The sequence below is a fragment of the Malus sylvestris genome, chromosome 14 (genome assembly GCF_916048215.2).
Source record: "Malus sylvestris chromosome 14, drMalSylv7.2, whole genome shotgun sequence".
Lineage (NCBI taxonomy): Eukaryota > Viridiplantae > Streptophyta > Magnoliopsida > Rosales > Rosaceae > Malus > Malus sylvestris.
In genome coordinates, this window is record NC_062273.1 from 4,852,047 (window position 1) to 4,876,933 (window position 24,887).

The 24,887-nt window shown below is 37.4% G+C and overlaps 2 protein-coding genes and 1 pseudogene across 4 annotated transcripts; 1 reads left to right on the forward strand and 2 right to left on the reverse strand.

Annotated features, from left to right (window-relative positions):
* The window catches only part of LOC126600452 (rRNA biogenesis protein RRP5-like), a 34,474-nt pseudogene extending 23,534 nt beyond the window's left edge, over window positions 1-10,940 (reverse strand).
* A 5,670-nt stretch (window positions 10,941-16,610) lies between these two features.
* LOC126599909 (serine/arginine-rich SC35-like splicing factor SCL33) lies at window positions 16,611-19,666 on the forward strand. Of its 3 annotated transcripts, none has more exons than XM_050266375.1 (6): window positions 16,611-16,731; window positions 16,919-17,077; window positions 17,782-17,859; window positions 18,583-18,747; window positions 19,021-19,143; window positions 19,259-19,666. In XM_050266375.1, exons 2-6 carry the CDS (start codon window positions 16,929-16,931, stop codon window positions 19,362-19,364), a joined length of 621 nt encoding a protein of 206 aa, XP_050122332.1. In that variant the 5' UTR covers window positions 16,611-16,731; window positions 16,919-16,928; the 3' UTR covers window positions 19,365-19,666. The 3 variants fall into 3 exon arrangements, with proteins under 3 accessions (XP_050122332.1, XP_050122334.1, XP_050122333.1); XM_050266376.1 differs by having other exon boundaries at window positions 16,663-16,731; window positions 16,860-17,077; XM_050266377.1 differs by lacking the exon at window positions 17,782-17,859.
* Window positions 19,667-21,270: 1,604 nt separating this feature from the next.
* Window positions 21,271-22,604, reverse strand: LOC126599908 (F-box/kelch-repeat protein At2g44130-like). Its single transcript, XM_050266374.1, has one exon. The coding sequence runs from the start codon at window positions 22,486-22,488 to the stop codon at window positions 21,457-21,459; it is 1,032 nt and encodes a 343-aa protein (XP_050122331.1). The 5' UTR covers window positions 22,489-22,604; the 3' UTR covers window positions 21,271-21,456.
* Window positions 22,605-24,887: the final 2,283 nt, after the last annotated feature.

The following is a 24,887-nucleotide window of genomic DNA, read 5'->3' on the forward strand; positions in this document are numbered from 1 at the left end:
CCATGGTGATCTGACAGGTGATCGGTAAAAATCGTCCCCATCGAGTAACCTTTTCCACTAACATAAACAGCATTGGGGGTTACTCGATCAACAACTCCAGAAACAAAGCAACCCAACTTGGCTATCACATCCTCAGAAACCCTGTAAAATGAAATCGAATTAAATTAGTAGAACAAATAATCAGGATTGTCTTCTTTTTCTTTGGTAATTGAAATCAACATTGATGCTCTGGTCTTAAATTTTCAATAACATAACCCACTATATAAATCTAAATCACTCAAAGCCATCAAGGATCTAGCTACAGCATACAGCTCATTAGAAATACTTTCGGCATCTTTCCAGGCAAAGATACATTACAGCATGTGTTTTTCTTTTCTGAAAGAGAAGATACATTAGGGCATTTCTGTTCACTCCCAAAACCAAGCAAAAATCACTGATACATTTTAAAGAGAAGATACAGCTCATCGAAGGAGGAAAAAAAACTCGTAGTATAAGGAAACAAACCTTGGAGGCCTTATTACAAAGCTAAGTTTGATCCGCCTTGATGTAGGATTGGAATTGATAACTCTACATTTGACAACTTGGCCAACATGATACATAGAACTTGGGTCAGATCCTGGTTCCAACCCGATTTCAGATCTGGTTTCAAATAAGAACAAGTAATAACAAATAAATATGAGTACAATTAAAAATAAAATAAAAAACAAAAAGCAAATAGTTCATGTTCTGCATAGAATAAAAGAAAACTTAAATGTTTTTGTGTATTCAACAAAGATATATATACTACACCTTACTTTGACATCTCCATGTCAAATAATTGATATCCTACTTCCAATTAATACAAAATAACGAGAAAAATCCCCTTGCTGTGGCTAGATCCATATTTATATTGAAGAACAAACATACAACAATTGGAAGACATTCATTTAGAAAGTTCATATATGAACAAGAAACCTTTTTTCATAGATTGTATATTTTCTTGCACAATGAAACCATGCAATACATTCATCTCCATTGTCAAATAAATACATTCATCTTTGTAGACTAAAGGTACAAAAAATACCACTTTCTTTTACTTATCCTTTCCTTTTATTAACATGCATATGCCTTCAACTAAACTTTTAAATTCTCATTTAAATCATGTCAAGCAAGTGCCTGAACGTTAACACCAAAACAAAGTACTGGTCTTGCCTTTGGTTGAGCCTAAAATTTAAGTTGGTCTTAGCAACAAGTACAATGCCAACAAACGTATACGTTGAAACATCGATGCAGAGGAAATGAAACATCTATAGTAAGGAAATCACCAACCACGCAGGGGAAAACAACACATGCAAGTAAAATTAACACCGCCAAATGAGAAGACATCTTTAATATACCAAGTATAGACTTGCATTAATCGAGTTGAGATTTTTTTATAAGAGCAAAATCAAGAGATTATTTAGATTGCAAGCTAAGTGGTCAGGGCCTTGCCTTGGAGCAAATCCTTGGACTCCATTCTAAAAATGGACAAAGCATCCATGTTCTTCAATCTTTCTTATCCACCCATGGCTGATTAATCCATCAGCAGCATCAGCATATGAACTAACAATCCCATGTTTTTATTTCACCTGTAAATCAACCACATGAATAATACTTGTAGAAGACTGAAAGACAATACAAAAAATGTATGAAAAATAATAGGAGGGGCAGGAAACAAATAGTTTGTCAACAATTGATCTTTTGATGTCTCTCCAAATTTATTCCACACGGTCATGTCTTTTTCCAGATCAAATTCTGTATATAACAATAGTGAATGCCCCTGGAACACACCACATAGAAAGGAAGAGGAAAACACAACCATATATTTGTTAACTGAATTCCCACTCACAACTCACAACCAATGTGCTACATCAAGGAGTGTAGGATAGCTCATAAGGCCACCAATGTATAAAATATTCATTAATAGATACATCTTCCTATATCAGGTAAAAGTGCTTATAAGGTATTCATAAGAAGTCAAATCAATTTCTCCCTATATGTTCTGTCTGACGAATGAGTTCCTCATCTGATGCACACTCTCACCATTTACTGCAGTCCTGGGTTACTATTGTTACATATTAACCATCCAACAATAGAGGGCATATGAACATATCAATATACCCTTATCATATCTAACAGTTGAACTGGATATTTAAAGGAACAAAGGCCTTTTTTTGTATAAAGAGACCAAGGCTCTTACGAGCCTTTTCTGTTCAACCTGTAGCCATAGAGTTAAAGCCAGCAAATAAAACTCTTCTGCCATGGTATTGGCATAAGTACCATCAATTTTATGCGTTAAGAGACAAGATTAACATTTTGAAATATGCACACTACATTAATGAGGTAACTCCCTTGAGTTCAGTGTAGGACTGGGTTGCAAAGAAATCCACAAGGTGTGCAATGCTGTAGACATCGAAATTTCGGTAAAATAAATGTTGATCAATAATTAAAATTTCAATGTTTATGTGTCACATAAATTTTACACATAGCATGTGACTAAACGAAAAATCAAAATAAATCGGAAAAGTCATCAAACAGGACACGTGTCAACACCTGGCAGAAATGATTTATTTCATCTAATTATTTAAATCCAAAAAAATCAAGTTTTGGAATTCTATAAATAGGAGGCCAAGGCATTCATTTTGGGAGACCAATTCATAACCAATTCACCTTACACCACAACCTTGAAGCTTTGAAACTCCAAAGCTCCCAAGCAAATCCCGAAGGATCAAGAAAGCTCTCTTCGTTCTTCGTCAAATCCTCATTCAAAAGCAAGCCCCAACGGTCCTTGAAGAACTTCCACTAATTCAAGATCAAGCCCTCCCCCACGGCCCTTGAAGAAAGTGTTCATCATTCAGCATTCGTTTATCCCTAGATCAAGCCCCGACGGCCCTTTGGATCAACGACGTCAACAAATCCGCACAACTGTTTATCCCAAGATCAAGCCCCGACGGCCCTTTGGATCAACAACATCAAATCCACCCATTACAAAGATAGAATCAGAGGCTAAATTTGTAGAAGAGATTGTAACCCCTAAATCATCAATATAAATATTATTTTGTACACGTTTCTTGTCTCGTTCATTGCAGGAATTTCCGTGTTTACAAATGCATCTAAAGAAATGCTAAGCCAACCAATGAAAAATATAGTAGATTCAAAATTTAAAACAAAGATGTCACATACAAGTGTTTTCTTGTGTGTAACAGTTATTCTCTTGGACTTGCAACCAAGCACATGGAACAGAAGTTCAGCTCCAATCTGCAGAGTGAACACGGGAAATGGGATGAAAAAATATCAGATGATGATTATCACTTCAATGTCACTAACCTGTACAATAAAAATAAAAAGTAAAATCCACAGGAGAGTCCAGTGAATATATACCATGGCTGAAAAGAGTACACTTATGAGATACCTTAAAAAAAATTTCCAGGGTTTGCAATTTCAAATTCAGACATATGAGTAAGAGCGCAAAGTGCCTTCACACCACCAGGAAATTGCACAATGGCACCAAAGCTGTCCACAGCTATGACTTTACCCCTCACCACCATCCCAGGCTTGACATCCGAATGAGTGAAGACTGTCCCTTCCATAGCGCTTGCCTACCTCACAGAAATCCAATTAGACAAACTTGTAAATCCATAAAGGCAACACCTAAAAATGGACATCATCATCTTAATGTGTGTGTGTGTGTGTGAGAGAGAGAGAGAGAATCTTGATTTTTATAGATGGTCAAAGGTATAAAATCAAAGTCTATGGTATGAAAGGCTACAAAAAGAGAGCTATAAGCATATATTCAGTTAGCAACAGATGGCATTTGGTTGCTTCCTAAATCCTAAGACACGAGGATATCCACAACATTTAGCTCAAAGAAATTTTACACAACATATAGTACAAGGAACCTTTACATAACACTAAAAGGCTCATTCAGTGAACAAGATCAGGGAACAGGGTTACCACTACCATTGGCATTCCTAAGAAAAGGAAGTTGTTCATTTTTTGGGGTCTCGAAGGGGCGTGGAAACACATAAGTCTGACTCAAACAAACAAGATGAGGCTCTAACTCAACCTAATCCAGTCAAACCAGAAAAATTCTAATTGCACCACTACTTGGTAAATACAAATATACTGAAAATAAAAAATTACTCAGTTCGGTTCTTTCTTGATTAATCCACTTGTATATGTTAAACAGTTAAACGTGAAGGAAAAAAAAAAGAAACTGGCTATAACATTATGTGTTTATAGATTGTTATATCAACAAGTTGTCCCTGGGACCCTAAGCTTTGCAGTGGACTGTAGAGGTTGTTCCTATTTGGTCTGTCTATGCAACAAGTCCTCCTTAGATCCAATGGTGGACAACTCAAATTTGGATGTTTAAGTGTGCAGAAGTTTAACTGAAAGTGAGATGACACTGTCCTCTCATGCATATCCATCTTTAGTTGCCCATACAACTTGAGCATCAATCTTCAGATTGGGCTAATATGATCATATGGCTAAATGACTTCTGGATTCAACATTTTAGGAAATAATGCAAAACTTGTTTTTGATACATGTTAGATGCTATTTAGGCTCAGGCTTTTTCAGCAGAAGAGCCTGAACTTCAAAGTTCATGTCAAAGTCGTTCAGTAAATGATCATTCCAACACAGGGTAATATGGGTATTCATGGAGAAACTCTGCAGCTCCCCTTCTACAATACAATACTGCAACGTGTAATATTAAATAAGTGTTCGTCACCAAAAGTAAGGTTAAACATAGAAGCATCACCTTCAAAGTCCCTGTCGAAAGCCCTTCTAGGTGTCTAAAACCAAGAATTCTTACACGAACACGACTACCTTGCTTGAACTTCTTTTCAAGCTTTCGAGCATCCTCTTCAGCCACATCGGATATCTATAATTAGTACAATTAACGAAAAAAAGATTCATCATCTAAATGACAACAAATATGCAAGCAAAAGCAGCATCACAATTATAGCCACAGAATGAACATACACTGACGCATGCCGGAGTTGGAACTGGGGTAGATGGTATTTCAAGCAGAAGGCCTAATCCTCTGTCAACCCTAACTACTTTTGAGGCATCACATAGGTCTCCAATTTTAACACTCTGATCATCAAAGCAAATGATGTTAGTCTCAAGAAATTAGGGTTGTCGCAGACCACGTGTTGTGCAGCAATTTTAACATTCTGCACATCCAATTGGAGACATGTAGATCCTTGATGGCTTTCAGTATTTCTAGTAAGCTGGCCTGGAAAGATGTTGAAAGTATTTCTAATGAACTGTATGCTGTAAAAGATCCTTGATGGCTTTGAGTGATTTAGGTTATAGGACATAAATCTCAGATACAGAGTTAAATCTTGCTCAAAGATAGGTTACAGGACTGACTACAGCTGCACAACACACAATAGTGAAAAATGAAAAAGGAAAGATAAACTTCTGACTCCAGAATTTAATCTCAGAGCATAAAGTGCACGACCTTAGAGATTTATGAATGCAAAATAACTTACCGAAGTAGGAGCCTTGCTATGGACAAGATGCGGATTCAATGTCAAACCAACAGCTTTAGTTGAAGGATCAATAAACAATATTCGGGCATTAACCTACAACAAAATAGCATAAAACACATTTAAGAACATCAGAAACACACAACTCAAATGAAATGAAGTAACAAACAAGACCCCAGAGAACTCAATCAAACCAAAATTACTTGGATAACAGGAGTCATTAAGTAACTTACTAAAAACCATAAGATCAACAATATTAGAAGATTATGCAAGCAAAAAAAAACCATATCAAGCCACCATGCTAAGGAGTTGTCGCAAACAATGTGTCAGATGCAGACAATATATATATATTTATAGTAGGGCACCTTTATCCTTAAATGGCTAAAGTTTGGCAAATACACATAAAATTCATGTTTCCATTTTCCATTAAACCATTAACGGCACCAAGTAAGGATTATTGAGATTAATTGACTCTGGATTTTAACACTTGCCTTCCAGTTTATGGTAAGGCAGCTATTTTGCAGATGGAATAAATCAACCTGCATATTTGAAATGAAGAAAAATATACAAAACGCCAAAAAACTTCAAATTTCTACACAGCCCACTGTCATGTTTTGCTTATATGATTCTTGTAAGCAACTCATATAAAAGGAATACATAAATGAGAACTTACAGTTCCCGTAAAGTAAGTTATAAATGATAACATAACGCCATTTTCAAGGGTGGATAGCACACAAGCATAAACCATCATGCCTGGAACGAGTAGATCAATTGAAATTCCCTTGAGATCCTTGGTCTGTATATGATTTCAGAAAAGAAAAGAAAAAACAATGCTTAAATAAGAAGGGAGAATGTGAAGATGAAACAAAAAGCATATAAGAGTACAGGGGGCATACCACAGATTTTGATACGGTTTCTTGGTCAGAAATCAAATACACAACCTTGCGGATTTTATCAACACTTTTAACAACGCCTTGAAGTAGTTGCCCAGTTTTCACTTGAATCTCCTCGCTGTCTGAAAAGACAACATAATGAAAAGCAAATAAAAAGGATGGGAAAAAAACCTTGTAAAAGAGTTTTCTTATATCAAATAGAAAAATCAGAAATTGCACCTGCAGCATACAGAGAACAAACCACAGAAGAAACCTGAATTGTGAACTTCAGACATGAAACAAATACCGATTCTTGCAATCATATTTTGTGTGGGGTAATACCAGACAAGTATTTAATTATTTATCCAAGATCCTCTAAGAAACTAAAAAACTAGGAACTATGTACAAGCAAATGCAACCTCATGTATAGTAAATTCAATTAGACATCATGTGGCCGTCAAAAATACTTCAGAATCTTATACTAAGTTTAGAATGTTGCATGTGTTGACTCCCTTTACTCTTCATTAGCACAGAGGACCGAGAGTCATGAAATAACATTTTACCAGCATCAGAACATAGTATACAACAGCAATAACAGAATATCCTTGTCCCACCCGCCTATTCCTTAGAAATATACACATTTAACTTACATGCATGTTTTTCCTAATGAACTCTATCCATGTTTTTTTTCCTTCTTCCTCAACCTCTACCCGCTATGATTATTAATCACCCTAACTATTCTACTCATCTTGACTTCATTTTCATTTTCAATAACAACTAAACATTTTTATTGATTAAAAATGAGATTGAAACACAGGGTTGATTATTTTTCTCTCATTTTATCTCCAATAAGTAATATTATAACCTTCTCCCAGGTCATCTGGAATACTTGTTGTGCTTTTATGGGCAAGCGAAAGCGAATTCTAACAAAATACCAAATATCAATGTCATACGCAAAAACGAAGAAACAAACAATCTCAAAAGAACACGAGATTACGGCGTTTGGTGTAAAGTCTACGTCCACAAGCGACGCACAACAAGGAATTTCACTAAACAAATGGAGATTACAAAAGAGTTTTTAACCTCTCACAACCTAGATCCCACAAATTATAAACCACAAACCAAACGAGTAGAGAACTCGAAACAAACGGAGATGATTCCCCAAATTGTTCTCTAACTCACAAATTGATTCTCACAAAATTGCCAAATCAATGAGCCATGAATTTGCCACACATTCAAACGGTCACCTCCACCCAAAACCAAAAGAGAGAGAACTCTCTACACCATGATAAGAGTGCATAGGACTTAGGTTACAATGAGAATCCTAATCCTAATTGGAAGTAAATCCAAATCATAACAAAATAGGTAATTAACAAAATCTCTCCACCAAGCAAAGAATCCAACCAAGAAGTCAAATTCTCTAACTCACCAAATTGCCAAACAAATGAGCTATGAATTTGGTGATTAACAAAATCTCTCCACCAAGCAAAGAATCCAACCCAAACCCAAATAGAACACCAAAACGAAATAGGTAACACAAACCTAATTTCTGCATCAGCCTAATTTTGAGACGTATTTCACAACAATACTATCCCTCATTGGTTCCTCAGAATACAGTAGATAAAGTATGCAGGAGAATTTTGGTTCAACATGTCATCCTGCATGTTGAAAGGCTTTGAGCATTAGTGACAAGAACACAAACACACATATGCACACTGCCATGTTTGGGCTCTATGGAATCACTGCTTTTTTCTTTTGATAAGTATTAAGAGTAGTATCCCACACTGAAGAATGAGAGCATTATAGTAATGATAAAAAGATCTTGAGCCTACCCATTGCCAATTGGTTTTGGGTTGAACTTCCTTTCGGTAGTTATGAACTGTTATGTACTTAATCGGCACCCATACGCAGCTTATACTTGGTTATGTTTACTCTTACACAATGGCTTTCTTAACTAAAAGTTGGAATCGTCTTATCTAATTCTAATAGCAGGAAATATGATCTCATTTACGGATCTTATTTAAGGACCTTCTGAGAGAATGATGGGTGAAGGTATAGATTTATATAGGGTTAGAAAGAGTAAAGGAGAAGGTACTAAAAGTAAGTGGTACACATAAACCTGTACATGTGGACTTACCAGATTCACGATGTTTTGGCAAAAACCCCGTAAATGAAGATAAACCAAAATGAAGAATATAACCATGATCTTCAATGCTTTTAACATATGCAGTAAGGACCTGAAATTTAACAATTACAGTGAAAAAAATTAACACAGTACAAAATCAAATAATTAAACAATTAAAATAGATCATGAGCCAAACAGAGAGATTAGCAGCATTCAACTTTAAAAGCAGTGAGGCCTTCCAAAGGCACAGCCTGGCTTTGGTCCAAATAAAAAAATTAGAACAGTCATCGTAATAGATTGCTTGTCTAGCCTCATTTGGTTAAGGTTCTAAATGACGCTAGGCGCTAGTCCGGCGACAGGCTGGGGCTTAACGCCTAGGCTGCTAGGCAGGACCTAGACAGATTTAAGTAATCTATTGTGAAGTATACTTAAAATATATATAATTTCATCATAAATTACAAAATAGAATGACATATATATTATGAAGTATTGGAACATAATGAAAACATGGGGAACAAACATATAATGTACGTTCATTTAAGTATTCAACAAGTCTCTTACAATTTATTGAAAAAAATAAAATGCAAAATGAAAGTTATCCATTTTCTGTCTAAGTGAGTCGCAACCTAGGCGGGTTTGGGCAGGCTAGGCGGTGCTAGGAGGGGATTTTTATATATAATATGTATGTATTAGATACTTCAAATAAAATAAATGATGTTATTAGGCTCTGGTGAAGTGAAACATTTTGTAATCGTAAATGAAGGATATTGCATTAGATACTAAAACATATATAAAGTATGAGTAATGGTAGAGAGATTAAATTTGTAGACTTAATTTGAAAACTAAAGGACATGGAAGTTAATGAATAGTTTATTACTTAAGCGTTGATAAACGTGCTCATTTCTATTAGTGACACATCATTTATTTTGCAAATTTTGTCACCGTATCATTACCCATAAAGTATTTTGCAAATTTCAGTATTATTTTGGGTTAAAAATTGTTGATGTACTATTCCTTTATGTCTGGTCAGAATATATCTGTTGGAATGAAGGTCTGGGGAGTTGTCTCTGAAGTAAGGTAGATTTCGTTCTTCCAAAAATTACAGTACTTTATGTTTTCAGCTGGATACCTTCATAGTGATCTTGTTTGCATATTTAGGTAGGTTTCCGGAAATGCCATCACCGAAAAGCGACCCCAAATCATCCTCCGTCACGACGCTCTTCTTTGCATCCCTTTCTTCTTCCTCTTCTTCAGCTCCCGAGTTCACAAACGGTATTGAGACAATTTTCTTCTCCAGCTTCTCCTTAATAAAATGACGATCAACCTCCACATGCTTTGTTCTGTCATGTTGTACCAGGTTCTCTGCAATCTCCCGTGCGGATTTATTATCATAATACAAACATGTAGCCTCCTTTGCTTTGAAACCTAGACCACCAAGTAATTTACGTAACCACAAGACTTCACATATTCCATGTGCCATACCTCTGAATTCGGCCTCAGCTGACGACCTTGACACCACGTTTTGCTTTTTGCTTCTCCAAGTAATTAGATTTCCGCCAACAAATGTAAAGTTACCGGAAGTAAAGCGTTTATCAGTTACATCACCTGCCCAATCAGCATCAGTATATCCTTCAATTCTCAGATGATCAGAATTTTTATACAAAATTCCTTTTCCTGGAGCCGACTTCAAATAAGCTAAAATCCGCATGACAGCTGTCATATGATCCACACTTGGCGAGTACATAAACTGACTCACCACATTCACTGCATAGGCTATATCTGGACGGGTATGAGCTAAGTAAATTAGTCTTCCTACCAGTCTCTGATATTGCCTTTATCCACTGGTTCTTGATCCGGATAAATTCCCAAGTAATGTTTCTCCACAATGGGAGTATCCATAGGTTTACACCCAAGCATACCTGTTTCCTTCAATAAGTCCAAAACATATTTCTGTTGAGACAAGAAAATACCTCTGGACGAACGAGCAACTTCCACACCAAGAAAATACTTCAAGTCACCTAAACTCTTCATCTCAAACTCGGCTGAAAGGTTCTTTTCCAGTTTGACAATTTCATCTGAATCATCACCTGTTATTATCATATCATCTACATAAATAATCAAGGCTGTTACTTTACCGTTTCTTCGCTTCACAAATAAAGTATGATCAGAATGACTCTGATAATACTCATTCTTTCTCATAGCCCGAGTGAACCTCCCAAACCAAGCACGCGGTGACTGCTTAAGCCCATAAAGAGACTTCTGTAATCGGCACACTCCTATTTTTTCTCCGTTACTATACCCTGGTGGGAAGTCTATATACACTTCTTCCTCCAGATGTCCATGAAGAAATGCATTTTTTACTTCAAATTGTTTCAATGGCCAATTCAAATTTGCAGCTAATGAGATAAGGACTCGTACCGTATTCATCTTAGCCACTAGAGAGAATGTTTCCTGGTAATCAACTCCGTATGTTTAAGTATACCCTTTCGCCACCAACCTTGCTTTGTACCTGTTAAGTGTTCCATCAGCCTTGTACTTCACGGTAAAAACCCATCGACACCCAACTGGTTTTTTCCCTTTTGGCAGCTCAACTACTTCCCAAGTATTATTTTTCTGCAATGCCCTCATCTCTTCTTCCATTGCTTCGGTCCATTCTCGACTCTTCAAAGCGTCTTCTAACCGAGTTGGTACCTGAATTGAATCCACATTATTCACCCACGATTGACGTTCGGATGAAAGATTTTTACAGGACACATAATTGGCTATGGGATACTTCACTTTTCCTTCTGGAGAAAACCTGTCAGGAGGTACACCACGATTTTGCCTTGGTGGCAATTTATATGTACTTATAATATCATTAGTTACATGAGTATCACTAGTGCTTACCTCAGGGATATCCATAGAAGAATTGGACGACGGCACTGTTGAGCTAGAGAGAGATGGAAGAGCTTCGGCAATACCCTGTTGAACACCAATGCATTCTCCTTCGGCAACACCAATACATGGACTAGCTGTCTCTTCTTCGGTAAGGCGTTGTGGGATACTTGGGGTAGGTTCAGTGAGAGCCTGTTGTCTACTCACAACAGTAAGCTCGACATCTGCATCACTCGGCACACCATGCACTCCCCCTAAAGACTTTTCCTCTTGTACATCCAACCATTCGAGAACACCATCAAGATCACAATTAGAACTCTCCTCCTGGTGATCGAAAGGTGGTGATATGGGAGTATAAAAATATTCAGACTCAGAGAAGGTCACATCCATGGTGATATACATGTGACGAGTAGCGGGATGGTAACATTTGTAACCTTTCTGGTGGGATGCAAAACCCACAAAGACACATCGAAGAGCACAATGATCCAATTTAGTACGATGAATCTTGTGAATATGAACATAAGCCACACAGCCAAATACTCGAGGAGTGAGTGTATTGGTAGAAATAACTTAAACATGCTTCGTCAGCACTTGGAGTGGAGTACGAAAATCTACAACTCGGGATGGCATGCAATTGATAACATACACGGCATAGGTGATGGCGTCTGGCCAAAAACTTTTGGGGACAGACCCACCAAGAAGAAAAGCACGAGCAGTTCCCAAAATATAACTGTTTTTCCTCTCTGCAACCCCGTTTTGTTGTGGGGTGTACGAACAAGTTGTCTCATGAAAAATTCCTTGATCACGGAAAAAAGTAGAAAACTCATAGTTAAAATATTCTCCCCCATTATCAATATGAAGAACTTTAATAACGGAGGAATATTGAACAACCACCATCTGAGAGAATGACCGAATAATTGCACTTACATCACTTTTATGTTTCAACAAATACACCCATGTCATACGAGTGCAATCATCAACAAATGTAACAAACCACTTAACTCCTGAAACTATATGAACGGGTGAAGGCCCCCAAACATCTGAATGCACAAGCTCAAACGGAAGCAATCTTTTATTCATACTAGAAAGAAACGAAACACGATGACTCTTAGCAATAATACATACTTCACAATGTAAGTCTGATTCCTTTATTTCATGAAACATACTAGGCAACATACGCCATAAATAACCAAAAGAAACATGTCCTAACCGACGATGTAACAACCAAACTTCTTGCAGATTACTAGTACGGGATGCTCAAACTGCATTAGCTCTGCCAGGAACGAAGTCATCCACATAGTACAACCCTTCTCTCTTAGTGCCACGCCCAATTATCTTCTTGCTCTGAATATCCTGAAGCAAACAAAAAAATGGATACATAAGTACAACACAATCCAATTGCTCAGTAACTTGGGGAATAGATAATAAATAGTGGGACAACGACGGAACAAGCAAACAGTGGTGGGGAGAAAGAGATGGCGTGAGGTCCACTGTGCCAGCCCCAGTCACCACAGCAGTGGTGCCATTTGCCGTGGCAACACACTTTTGGTGTGTCGTTGTCATATACTTAAATAACCGTTTATCAAACGTCGTGTGATCAGTTGCTCTAGAGTCCAGAATCCAACATATATGATGTTCAGTACTATAAGCTAAAAGAACATGCCCATCAGTACCTGTATTGGACGAAGACTCACTGGATTGAGTCGGGTCAACAAGGCTTGACTCGGATCCCCCTGAAGAGGCATGGCATCTTTGTTTCCAGTTGTTGCGGTAGCCATAGGTGGACGTCTTCCACTAGCTCCGCTAGAAGCACGCTCTTTAGCACGTAATTTCTTCTTCAATTCTGGAAACCATTCAGGTACTCCATATTTTTTAAAACATGTATCTTCCATATGACGGGTTTGCCCACAAAAAGTACACTTCAAATCATCCTTATTCTCTCGAGTGAACAGACGAGAATCAGATGGTGAAGATGGGCCATAGGGTCGGCCATAAGTGAGCCGTGACACCATATCCATGGGAAGGGTTCCTTTTTGGTTCCCAGCGACACTACCTCCCATCATAGTAGCATGGCGTTGAGCTTCCCGTCTAACTACTGAAAACACTTCCTCCACAGACGGTAGAGGCTGAGTTCTCAAAATATCACTACGGACCTTGTCAAAAATATCATCGAGGCCCGCTAAAAACGCATACACACGGTCTAGTTGAACTTCTTCCCGAAGTGTCTTCAAGTCAAGAGCACACTCCATCTTGATTGGTCTTCTCTGATCGAGTTCTTGCCAGACAGCTTTAAGATAGGCATAGTATACACCGATAGGCCTCCCTTATTGGCGAAGTCGGAATGACTTCACTTTCAATTCATAAATCTGAGAAATATCAGATCCATCATAATACATCCTGGCAACTTTTTCCCATACTTCTTTAGCAGTACGAAGATGAATGAAAAAACCCCATGATAGTAGGATCCATAGAGTTAATCAACCATTTTTTCACAATTGCATTCCTAGTTTCCCAAGCATCATACTTGACACTGTCTTCATTGGGCTCATTAATACTCCCTGTCACGAACCCTTTTTTTCCACGCCCAACAATATGCAACTCTAATACTTTGGACCAAATAGGGTAATTTGATCCATTGAGTTTTACAGTATTTGGTACGTTTGAAGCATCACTTTGAATCACCCCAGGGTTGACAACTGATCCGTGGGTAGAGGCCGATGTCCTACCCTCCAATTTTAACACAGAGTCTCCTTTATCACTTGCCATTAGTCACAATACACACCACACAAGAGGTACGGAGCAGAAAAAAAGGTTTTGCTGTAGGGATGCAGCGATAGCTACACAGCAGCAGAGAACCGAAGTGGTCATTGTCTCTTCCAACAGCAACACAGCAGCCTTGACTTGCTGCAGGGACGCAGCAGAGATCACAGGCGTACAGGGGTTTTCTCGAGGGTTTCTTTACTACAGCAGCGACACGGTGGGAAAATATTGTTTTAGGGTTACGCTTGGCTCTGATGACAAATTGAATTTACGACTCAATTTTCATTGTATTGCATAATAGACAATATATACAAGACAATCCTTGTTCTAAAAGGAAACAAAAAAAGGATACACATATATCCTTCCTAATAAAGGACTTTAATATATACAATATATTTACATCCCCTTTTTTTCTTTTAAACAAACACTTACGGCAACATCCACCCCATAAAAAATGCGCTAGCACCAGCTTATTTAATTCACTCAATAAACAATGATAAACCTCAATGATCAAATGCATTTTCATCCCTAACAAAAAATAGGCTAGTCAATTTTATTAAAATTTTATTATTTTTTATTATAAAATAATAATTTTATTTTTAATGTTCATCACCATATTTCCAACTCCACCATCAAAATTCCACCACCATACACACACTTCCCAAAATCTTAGATAAATCCAGTTGACTTCAACCCTAAATTTCCCAAACCCCCCACCAAGTTTTCATTTTTTCACCCAAAAATTCATGTTTCGATCCTAATTTTCCCTTGTTTTCCTTCATTTTCCCTAAAAATTCCTCACACCCCCAATGGTCGCGGCATTCATATCCAAGCCCTCGTCTGTCTTCCCCCAATTCAGGTACTTCGTCTTCAACTACACGCACGCCCGCCGGGTGGCCAGCTCTCACTATGCCTACCGCACCAAAAGTGACGACTTATTCGTGAACACTCCCTACCACTTCACTTCCTTCAAGCCGATGTTGCTTGGCAACAACTTTGTTGAAAAGGGTTCGCAGATTTTTGATCACCCACGAGCTTCCCAGAGTGTTAGCAAGAATAGTGATAAGAATTGAGGATGGAAATTAAGCAGCAGCAGGTGTAACACTATTGTGGCGTCAGCATCGACAACGTGGATCTGGCTGCGGCGACTGAGTTCGGGTGCTTAGTGGTGAACCCCCACACGGCCAACACCGTTGCGGCCGTCGAGCACAAGATTGCTCACGTCAGATGGCCCCGCTGTTGGGTCTGTCGATTATGGGTCGGTCTTTTGCCTGGCTTGGGCTATATGCCAGCCTATTAGGTTGGGATAGAGTGATTTGGCTAAGGGCCGGCCTGTTTTGGGTGATGGGCGCCGGGCAATCCACTCCAGGGTGGACTTGCTCTTAAGGCAAATGGAGGAAGAGAATCAAGCCAAACGACGTCACATCGTTATTATTGTATTATTGATCTTTATGTTAAACGAGGTCGTTTGGTGGAGTTTATTGGGTTGTGTTGCATACACCAAATTTGTGCACTAATCACATTTGAATTTAGCTACAATACTTATAAATATTTAGTACAATCACGTCAGGTACTATGTTAAATACTTGTAACTATTGTAACCAATCTACTTTAATACAAATTGAAATTTGATTAATGTAATAAAAAATTGTATGATGTAGAGTGTGTCTCATCATTTGATACACAAATTTAGTATATTTAAGGGTTAGGGTTGGAAATTAGTAAGAATGTGTGAAAAATAAAAATGGATATGTGGAGCACTATCCAAAGTTTATAGGACAGATGATAAATTGCTTTAGTTTTTCTTAAAAAGGAAACTAGCTTGTGGCTTTGCACTACCGTCCACCTTTTTGGGGACCATGAAGACACACGAAGGCATTTTAGCCTTCGTTGGCCAGTGATTCACCAATGCTAAAAATTAAATTTAAGACGTATCATATGAAATACGGGACTGAAATTCATCCATGGTCACTAATTGCTTTAGTAAATTGAGCATTTTTTTCTTTTCAAATTCACGTTCAAACCGTTTTTTTTTTAAGGAAAACTAATGAAAATGGCTTGAAAACTTTAAGTTTTAACAATAAAGACAAAATAAATGATAAATTCAATAGTATCATGATTGAATTTTTAGTGTACAAATGTGATTTTTCGTTAAAGTAAACAGTAACATGAGTTTTTTGTTAAAATTTCTTATTTTTAATATCGGTGTAATAAGTCAATAACTAAAGAAAGAAGAAATTTAGTGGTTCAGGGCCCACTATCGGCGTTTCGCTCTGGGCCGCATATGAAGCAGCCATGAGGTGAATGTTTATGGCCAGCCCACGAGCTTCATACCTTACGTGAAAGTTTATGAACCATAAATCTTTAAAAAAATAAATAAATAAATAAAGATTGGACCATATATCACATCCGTGAAATACATTATCAACGGTCGGATTTCTCCAAACCTCATTAAAACCCAATCCAAAGACACACATATTAACATATCTCTCCTCAGCCGAACCTTCCCGAATGTTAGTATTTAAACCCACCCAACCTTCCATCTGATTCCCTAAGCTTCGATTGCGTTCCCAATCAATATACCGTAAGTTTCCTTCTCCTCTTCTTTAATCTAATTTTTAAAATTTTATTTAAATTTATTCTATTTTTTTCGATCAATTACATAAATAATTATGTGCTGATCTTCAATTTTGGGTTTGTGATTTGTTACAGTGAAATTAGGGTTTTCGATTTCAATTTCGGTTTGTAATTCGTGGTGGGGATTATTGCAGGTGAAAGAAAATGAGGGGCAGGAGCTATAGTTACAGCCCTTCGCCGCCCAGGGGTTACGGCAGGCGACGCCGTAGCCCTAGCCCGAGAGGTCGCTATGGAGGTCGTGGTAGGGATCTTCCCACCAGTCTCTTGGTCCGCAATCTTCGCCGTGACTGCAGGTATTTTATATCTAATTCTTTATTAAGTTGTAATTTATAAGTATTTCATAACTTTTGTGTATTAATTTTGTTTCTTGAAAGATATGGATTGGCGGAAAATAATTGTAAATGCTTAAAATTTATGGCTGATAGATTAAGATTGTGGATTTAGTTGTTTATTTTATACGCTGTTAGAAGTTTTCATCATTTCTCAAAACATGTCTTAAGAACTTCTTTGGTATGAGATTAACAATAAAAAAGAAAAAAAAAAAAAAAACCTACAGCACCCCGGTGGAGTCGGGAACTGCTAGGTTCAATCGGACAGACAGATGGATCCGAATAGAGGGGTCGGAGGATAGGGGAGCTGACAGATGAGAGAGAGCATTGGAGGAGAGAGAAGAACTGAGGGGAGGACACAGAGAGGATGGAGATGGAGAGCTAGCAGAGAAGATCCGGAATGAGAGGAGAGGAGAGAGAAAGCAGTTGGCTTTGAGTTCAAAAACCCTAAAAGTTCACTTTTGTGTTTTCAAGAAGTAAGGCCAATTTTGAGTTAGTTTTGGATCCAGTTTTTTAAAACAATCCTACCAAACAAGTATTCAAATTTCAAGGTGTAAAACTTAAAAAGTGTTTTTGAGTTTAAAAAGTTGGATTCAAGTAGAGGACCAAACGGGCCCTTGTATTCTGTTGCTTTTGTGAAAAAATTATATTATTTTTGTTGTTTGCAGGCCTGAGGATTTACGCGGGCCATTTGGGCGATTTGGCCCACTTAAGGATGTATACTTGCCTAGGGATTATTATACTGGGTAAGCTTTGCTTTCTATCTATGCAAATTATGAGTTTTTGTTATTAAAGATTTGTAAGGATTGTTTGAGGTTATATTGTTCTTGATTTGAGCTAGAAGTTCCACGTGTGTGAATTTTGTCGGTTGTTTTGGTTTTGATCCCGAGTGTTTGTTGGAGTGCACTTGTTTTTGTTTTATTTTATAATGAATTATCTTCAACTGCTTTATTGGAATTTGGTTGTTTTATTGAAAGTGTTGAAGACACCCATGAAGTAATAAGAGTACTATGTTGAAGACAAGAATGAAGTAACAAGAGTGTTTATTCAAGAGATCAATGAAGTAAGTAATTGTTGAAGATGGTTTTAGTATACACGAATGTTTTGAAGAAAGTTGGTCTTAGTGTACATGAAGATTTTGAAGAAAGTTGTTCTTAGTATACACGAAGATTTTGAAGAAAGTTGGGTTGAAAACATTGAGAAGAAGTTGAAGTGTTGAAGAATTTCAACTCAATTTTATCTTTGACTCCAACAAGGTTAGCAGCCATTGATGTTTGCACTTGAATTGTATAAAGTGTCTGGTAATTATTTGTGCTTATCATGCTGCTGACTAGAGCTTCGACCATGTATGAATTTTCCAGAATACAATATGTAGTTTCGGTAACATTAGTATAGTTAATGCTATTATATGGGTTTCTTTCTTGTGTAGCTTATTTTCTTGTTAAACTTAATGCTATTATATGGTGCAGGGAGCCACGTGGCTTTGGATTTGTTCAGTTTGTAGACCCTGCTGATGCTGCTGATGCTAAATACCATATGGATGGTCAAATTCTCCTCGGACGGGAATTGACAGTTGTATTTGCTGAGGAGAACAGAAAGAAACCCTCGGAAATGAGGGCAAGAGATCGTGTTAGGTGAGATACCCATTAAACATTACACGGCAGTGTTCTTATTTCAAATTAGCTCTAGTTTGGTATAGGTTGACTACTATTACAATGGTGTGTATACTTCATTGCATCTGAATGACTCAGTTTTGTTTGCAGTTTTAGATAGTTGATTTCCCATCTAATTAGTTTATACTTGTTGAACGTCTTATACCCCACCCATTTATTTCAAATTAGTTTTGGTATAGTTTTGACTATAATTACAATGGTGTGTATTTTATCTTGTTTGTTTAATGTTTTTAGGAGTCGGTCATATGATAATAGGCGATCCCACTCTCGCTATTCACGATCACCACGCTATGCTCGAACATTTTCTCGAAGTCCTGATTATTATTCACCTTCCCCCAGTCCAAGGCGATACTCTAGGTATGGTGCTGACTTTAGTTTAATATATATGTATTTGAATCCTTGTTTCCTTTATGCAGGACAGACAGAACAATCAGTAAGAGGTAACCGTTTTGGTGTTTTGATGTGGATGCAGGTCAATTTCACCTAGAGATAGAAGGTACCGGGACGAATCACGCTCAAGGTCTCCCTATGGTTCAGGAAGCCGTAGCCGCAGTCGAAGCCTGGACTACTCTCAGTAGTGCGGAAGATAATAGAGGTATGCCTAATCAGGAGCTAGAGATCTATCTAAGTTAGAAGTTGGGATATAAATAAATGGTAATTAGCGATGGTAACCATGGATATCACGTCGACATTAAAAGAAGGGGCTGCCTTGGTATCCTACTCTAGGTTTCTTTGTTCCGTCATTTGGTTGAATGCCCGTTGTAACATGATGAACTCATTTTCGAAACTAGCTGTTGTGTTGAAATGATTTGGTTGTGTAATAGAGCTTTTTTTAAGTACCATATCAAAGTTGGTATTAGTTTACCATTTAAGTTCCTAATAGTATTTATTCCTGCGGCGGATTCCGAGCCATCGAGTTTGAATTCAGCCTCTCCCAAAGCGTTTGTATAACAAAGAAGAAGAAAGAGATCACTCTGTAGAGTGGGATTTCTCTTTTGGAAGTGCTAACAGCATCGGTGCACGATGGATTGTTTTCTCATTGAGACGTGAAATCTTTCATCCGGGGCAATCCTCTTTACCACCAGACTAGCCCGTGAGTGCTCTCTGAACGTACCTAGATCGTTTTTTGTGTCAAATTTGATTCTTCTATGTTATGTAGCATCTTCTTCGTTGGACATTAGCCCTAAACTCGATCTTGAACAAGGAGACAACCATCATTTGCATTTTTTTTTTTAACAAACGATATTATTTACATTAAAAGATGGGGATTTGGTTAATTTTCACAATGAGTTTGCAATAATGTGGTTTAAATTTGTTTTTGATGAGAATTGTATCTCAGACCTCTTATTTATAAGTAAAGAAGAATATCACTAGATCGATATATGAAGTGGCACAACTATTTGTATTTTAAATGTTTTCTCTTAATTTACACACTGGAGAGTGGGGAAAGATTCATGTATCATACGTGCAAGCCTATCATGGCGTCTCGTGTGAATAACAAAATAGCTTTTTAGCCCAACTAGTTCATGAGATTGATATTTCTTCTTATTTTGATTCTTAAAATTGAAAACCAATGTAAATGATCCTGAGTTTGTTCATTGTAAATTATTATGGTTTTTTATGAAAAATTTATGTTAAATGAAAAAGCAATTAGAAGTGTTGATTGGACCCAAAAAAAAAAAAAATATTTTAGTAGAATTTTTTCATAAAATGATTGACAATTGATAACACTCAAGAATCACTTGTATTTATTTTTATTTTAATGATCAAAACGAGAAATTATGTAAGTTATGTGGATTATTTTGTCTAAAAAGTCATTATATTATTCACATAAGACGCTATGATAGCCGTGTCCTACACCCTATTCTCCATTTTAACTCGCGAGGGAAGTGGAAGAGGTTGCCGTCATTGGAGGAGGGAAAGAAGGAAGTGATGGTGGAGTACAACCGAAAGATTGCGGTCCACGCAATCTTTAAATTCACACCGTTGCTTGTAAAGTAACTCGGCCCATCTTCAGTCATTACCTTTGGCGATATTTTATCCTTTTAAAAATTAAAAAAAAAAAAAAAAAAAAAAAAAAAACCGTAGACTTAGATCTTTTCACCTCTGTTCGGCATGCACACATGTTAAGGCTCATGATGTCCATTTTGGCAATTATTAAAAGACAAGTTTACACAAATTCATACTAAAAATAACCCAAGGTTGTAAATGGTCTAAACTCGTCATTCACTCTTCACTCAAAATCATATGTTTGTTCACTCAAAATCATATGTTTGTTTATTTGTCACTCTTCACTCAAAATCATATGTTTATTATTATCTACCCATCTGATGATTGTGTGTTATTGTATAAGCAAATGCGATTATCTACCCATCTGATGATCGCATGTTATTATATAAATAAATACGAGAGTAGCTACATTGGCTAGAGCTGATATGCTCGGCCATTGAACTCGAATTTGAATTCTTTGAAAGAGTGATCGGATAGTGTAAACAAAATTTTAGTGCCATTGAGATTTTATAAAATTAAACAGGAAGACCACAACAAGTATGATATTTTTACAATTTAGCCCGACAAAAAGCAAAAGCTGCATACAACTTCACTCATACATACACGCTCATATATTTCTTTTTCCAAAAAAAATAAAAGAAAAGAAAAGAAAAAGAAAATTCAAATCTCCACGCAGCACCCGGACTGCACGAACCCAGAGAACTCCTCAGGCGTTTCCATTTTCATCAATTTACCATTCTGCCCTTCCACCAAAAAAGCCTCCTGCGACGCTCCCTGGAAAGCCGACCCCGCCAAAAAGGACCATTTCCCCAACCCGAGCGCGCAAGGCCCGGCCCGGACTCTCGGATCGCAGTCGCCCCAACAGAAGAACTTCCCGTCTTTCCCAACCCCGACGCACGACCTCGGGCACTGACCCGCCGGCCACACGTCCTCCTCCAGCCTCCACCGACCCGACCCGGTTTCATAGACCTCCGCACTCCCCACGAACCTCCCTTGCATGTCCGTCGCGTACCCGCTGACGACCCAAAACTCCGACCCGGATACGAACCCCTCGCACTCGTCTCGGCCCTGACTCATCTCGGTCAGCTCGCCCCATTCGTTCTCCCTCACATCGTAAACCATCGCCGATTTCATCGCGTTCTTGTTCTCGTCGTGGCCGCCGGCGATGTATATCCGCCCGTTTAGCTCACAGGCGGCGAAGAACGACCGGGTCTCGGGCATGTCCTTCCCCCGAGTCCACCGCTGAGTCGTGAACTCGTACACGAACACGTCCCGAATCGGCTGGTAATTCGACGGGTCCCACCCGCCCATCACCACCAGCTTCCCCTCCGAGCTTGTCACCTGACAGAACATCGGAAGTCCGTGCGGGTACTTCGGAACCGGGTCGATCCGGTCCCAATTCGCACTCACGGAATCAAAAATGGAGACCCCATAACCAGGCGGTTTAGCCGGTTTGGCCTCGTCCGATCCGGTCTGAACCAGAAGAGCCTGGACCAGGCAGGCAGCCTTGTGGGTCCGCCCGGATTGCTTCCGGTGGTTATAAAATTCCCGACTTTGGACAAGGTGCTGCCATCGGCGGCAGACTTGGGAGGCTACTCGGTGAGTGGAATAGTGCAGACGGGTCAGGCACTCGTATCCGAGTTCTTCCGGCAGACCGGGAATTAACTCGGTTAGTAACTCGGCCATTTGCATTTGGCAAATTGACAAATTTTGGGTGATCAAATTGGACTTATAAAGTTTGTGTGTAGAAGAATTTGGATGGGATTGGATAGGATAGGATGGTGGTCGGGGTGGGGATTCAGTTGGGTATTTATAAGCAAACACCACACTCATAAATGAAGTCCTGGGGGCTGGATTTGGGGCTGTGGTTTGTAATCAACGGCTACCACGCGCCACACCACAGACTTGAACTAGGGAGATTAAATTTGTAGATAAAATTTTGTAAACTAAATAACATAGAAATTGATGATTGAATTATTACTTCAGGGTTGATAAACGTGCTCATTACTATTGGTGTCACATTATTTAGTTTGTAAATTTTATCAACAAATTTAGTCTCCCCAATACTATCCTTTATAGTTACTGCTCTTTTGAGTATTACTTAGGTATTCACTGGTGACTAACATGTATTCTCACTTTTTGATTGGCCCTATTAAAATATGACACGTGTTTATTGTTTCTGAAAGTCGGAGAAAAATTAAATAGCATATACACTACTTTTTTTTAACAATAAAAATCTGTGTTAAAATATTATGAGGCTAAATGTAAAAGGTGAGTATATAAATTACTCAATTGTGAATGCTTAAGTATAACGCCACTCTTTTTTTGTATGAATTTTTACAAATCTTGAATCAAATAATACAATATTCTTAATATAGGAGTGTGGGAAATAAATAGGCAATAATCAAAATTTCAAAGTGAAACTCAAACGTAAATATCAAGAACAACAACTCCAATCTTAATTAAAAAACACATAAACAAATCGCAATCATTGGGGAACAATGCAAGAAAAAAAAAACCCTCAAATAAGCATGTTATGTGTCTAACAATGTAAGGCCACACAAGTTGAGAATTGATTTAGCTTCCTATAAGCATTTTGTTGTCAATTAAAGCAAACCATAAATAAAATAACCAAATCGATCGATGGCTTTGAGTTTGAGAAATCTCCTGGCAGTTTTAATTAATTAATGTTTATCAAGGGTTTAAAAAATTACACTATGTTTGGATGAAGAAATTTAAGATTATTAAGGAATTTTAAAATGACGGAAATTTAAATGATGGAATTTTATTCTATAGAATTTGTGAATTTTCTTGTTTGGGTAACCTAAAAGAACAATGGAATTGAATACGGAATTTGTTGTTTTTAAACTCTCAATCATATAAATTGGAAAATGACACCTATTTATATGGAATTTAAATTTGGGAATTGGAGGTCCCAAATTCCAAGTTTTTTTTCCATGCTGAAATTCTAAATTTCTATATTTATGAATCTAAATAAGGGAATTGGTGCATGTCAATTTATAAATTGTCTTTAATCCAAATTCCAAGTTTATTTCCCTCATCCAAACATAGTGTTAGGAAGTTTTAACGAAACACTATCGATACTGTTTACTTTAATAAAAAAGGAAAACTAATGAAAATGGCTTGAAAACTTTGAGTTTTAATGATAAGGACAAAATAAAGGGTAAAGTGAATAGTACCAGGATTGACGTTTTAGTGTAAAAATGTGGTTTTTCGTTAAAGTGAACAGTACCGGATGCTTTTCGTTAAAGTTCCCTAATAAAAAAGATATTTTTATTCACTTACACATTTATTTATCATTTTTTATTAAAATTAAAGATTTTATAAACTTTTCATTAGCATTCTTAAAAAAGTAAAGATGAGGAGCTACGTTGAGAAGAGGTTATGACTGGTTGTTTTAAAAGTGGGACATCCTGCCAATAAGGACAAGTGGGGTTGACTGAGTGTGGAAACCAGGGAAAGGGTTCGTGTCGCACGTAACCATGTTGTCGGGTTTTGCGGGAAAAAAAAGTAAAGAAAATGTTCTGGAACAAATCCAACGTGGAAGGGTGGATGTACAAGATCAGTGTTATCTACATATTTATTTTTATTTTTCACACATAATTTTTGAGTTTTAGCAGTTGAATCGATAGAATTGAAACAGATTAATGAAAAAAATTAATAAGAATGTATAGAGATAAAAAGGTGTGCGTATATCTTATCTGGATAAAGACTTGGTTCATATCATCCATTTCTTTTGGTTATGTGAGCAAGTTACATAAAACAGATGTATAGCATTCTGATCTAATATTATAATGTCTTAAAAAATTTACACATATTATTATTTTATTAAAACAAAATGTTACAATGGCGGATAAATGAATATGTTTGGCTTGATATTATGGACGAAGAATAAATGATTATGTTTTCGAACCGTCTCCTTTGGAAATCATAAATTTTAGATTTGACAGCTTACGTGATATTTTGATATTTTTTAAAGTTTTTTTTCCACTTGATATGTCAAATTTTCAAATATGAACTTCGAATTTTACTAAGGGTTGTGAACTAATGTAGATTGATTTGTTATCTAT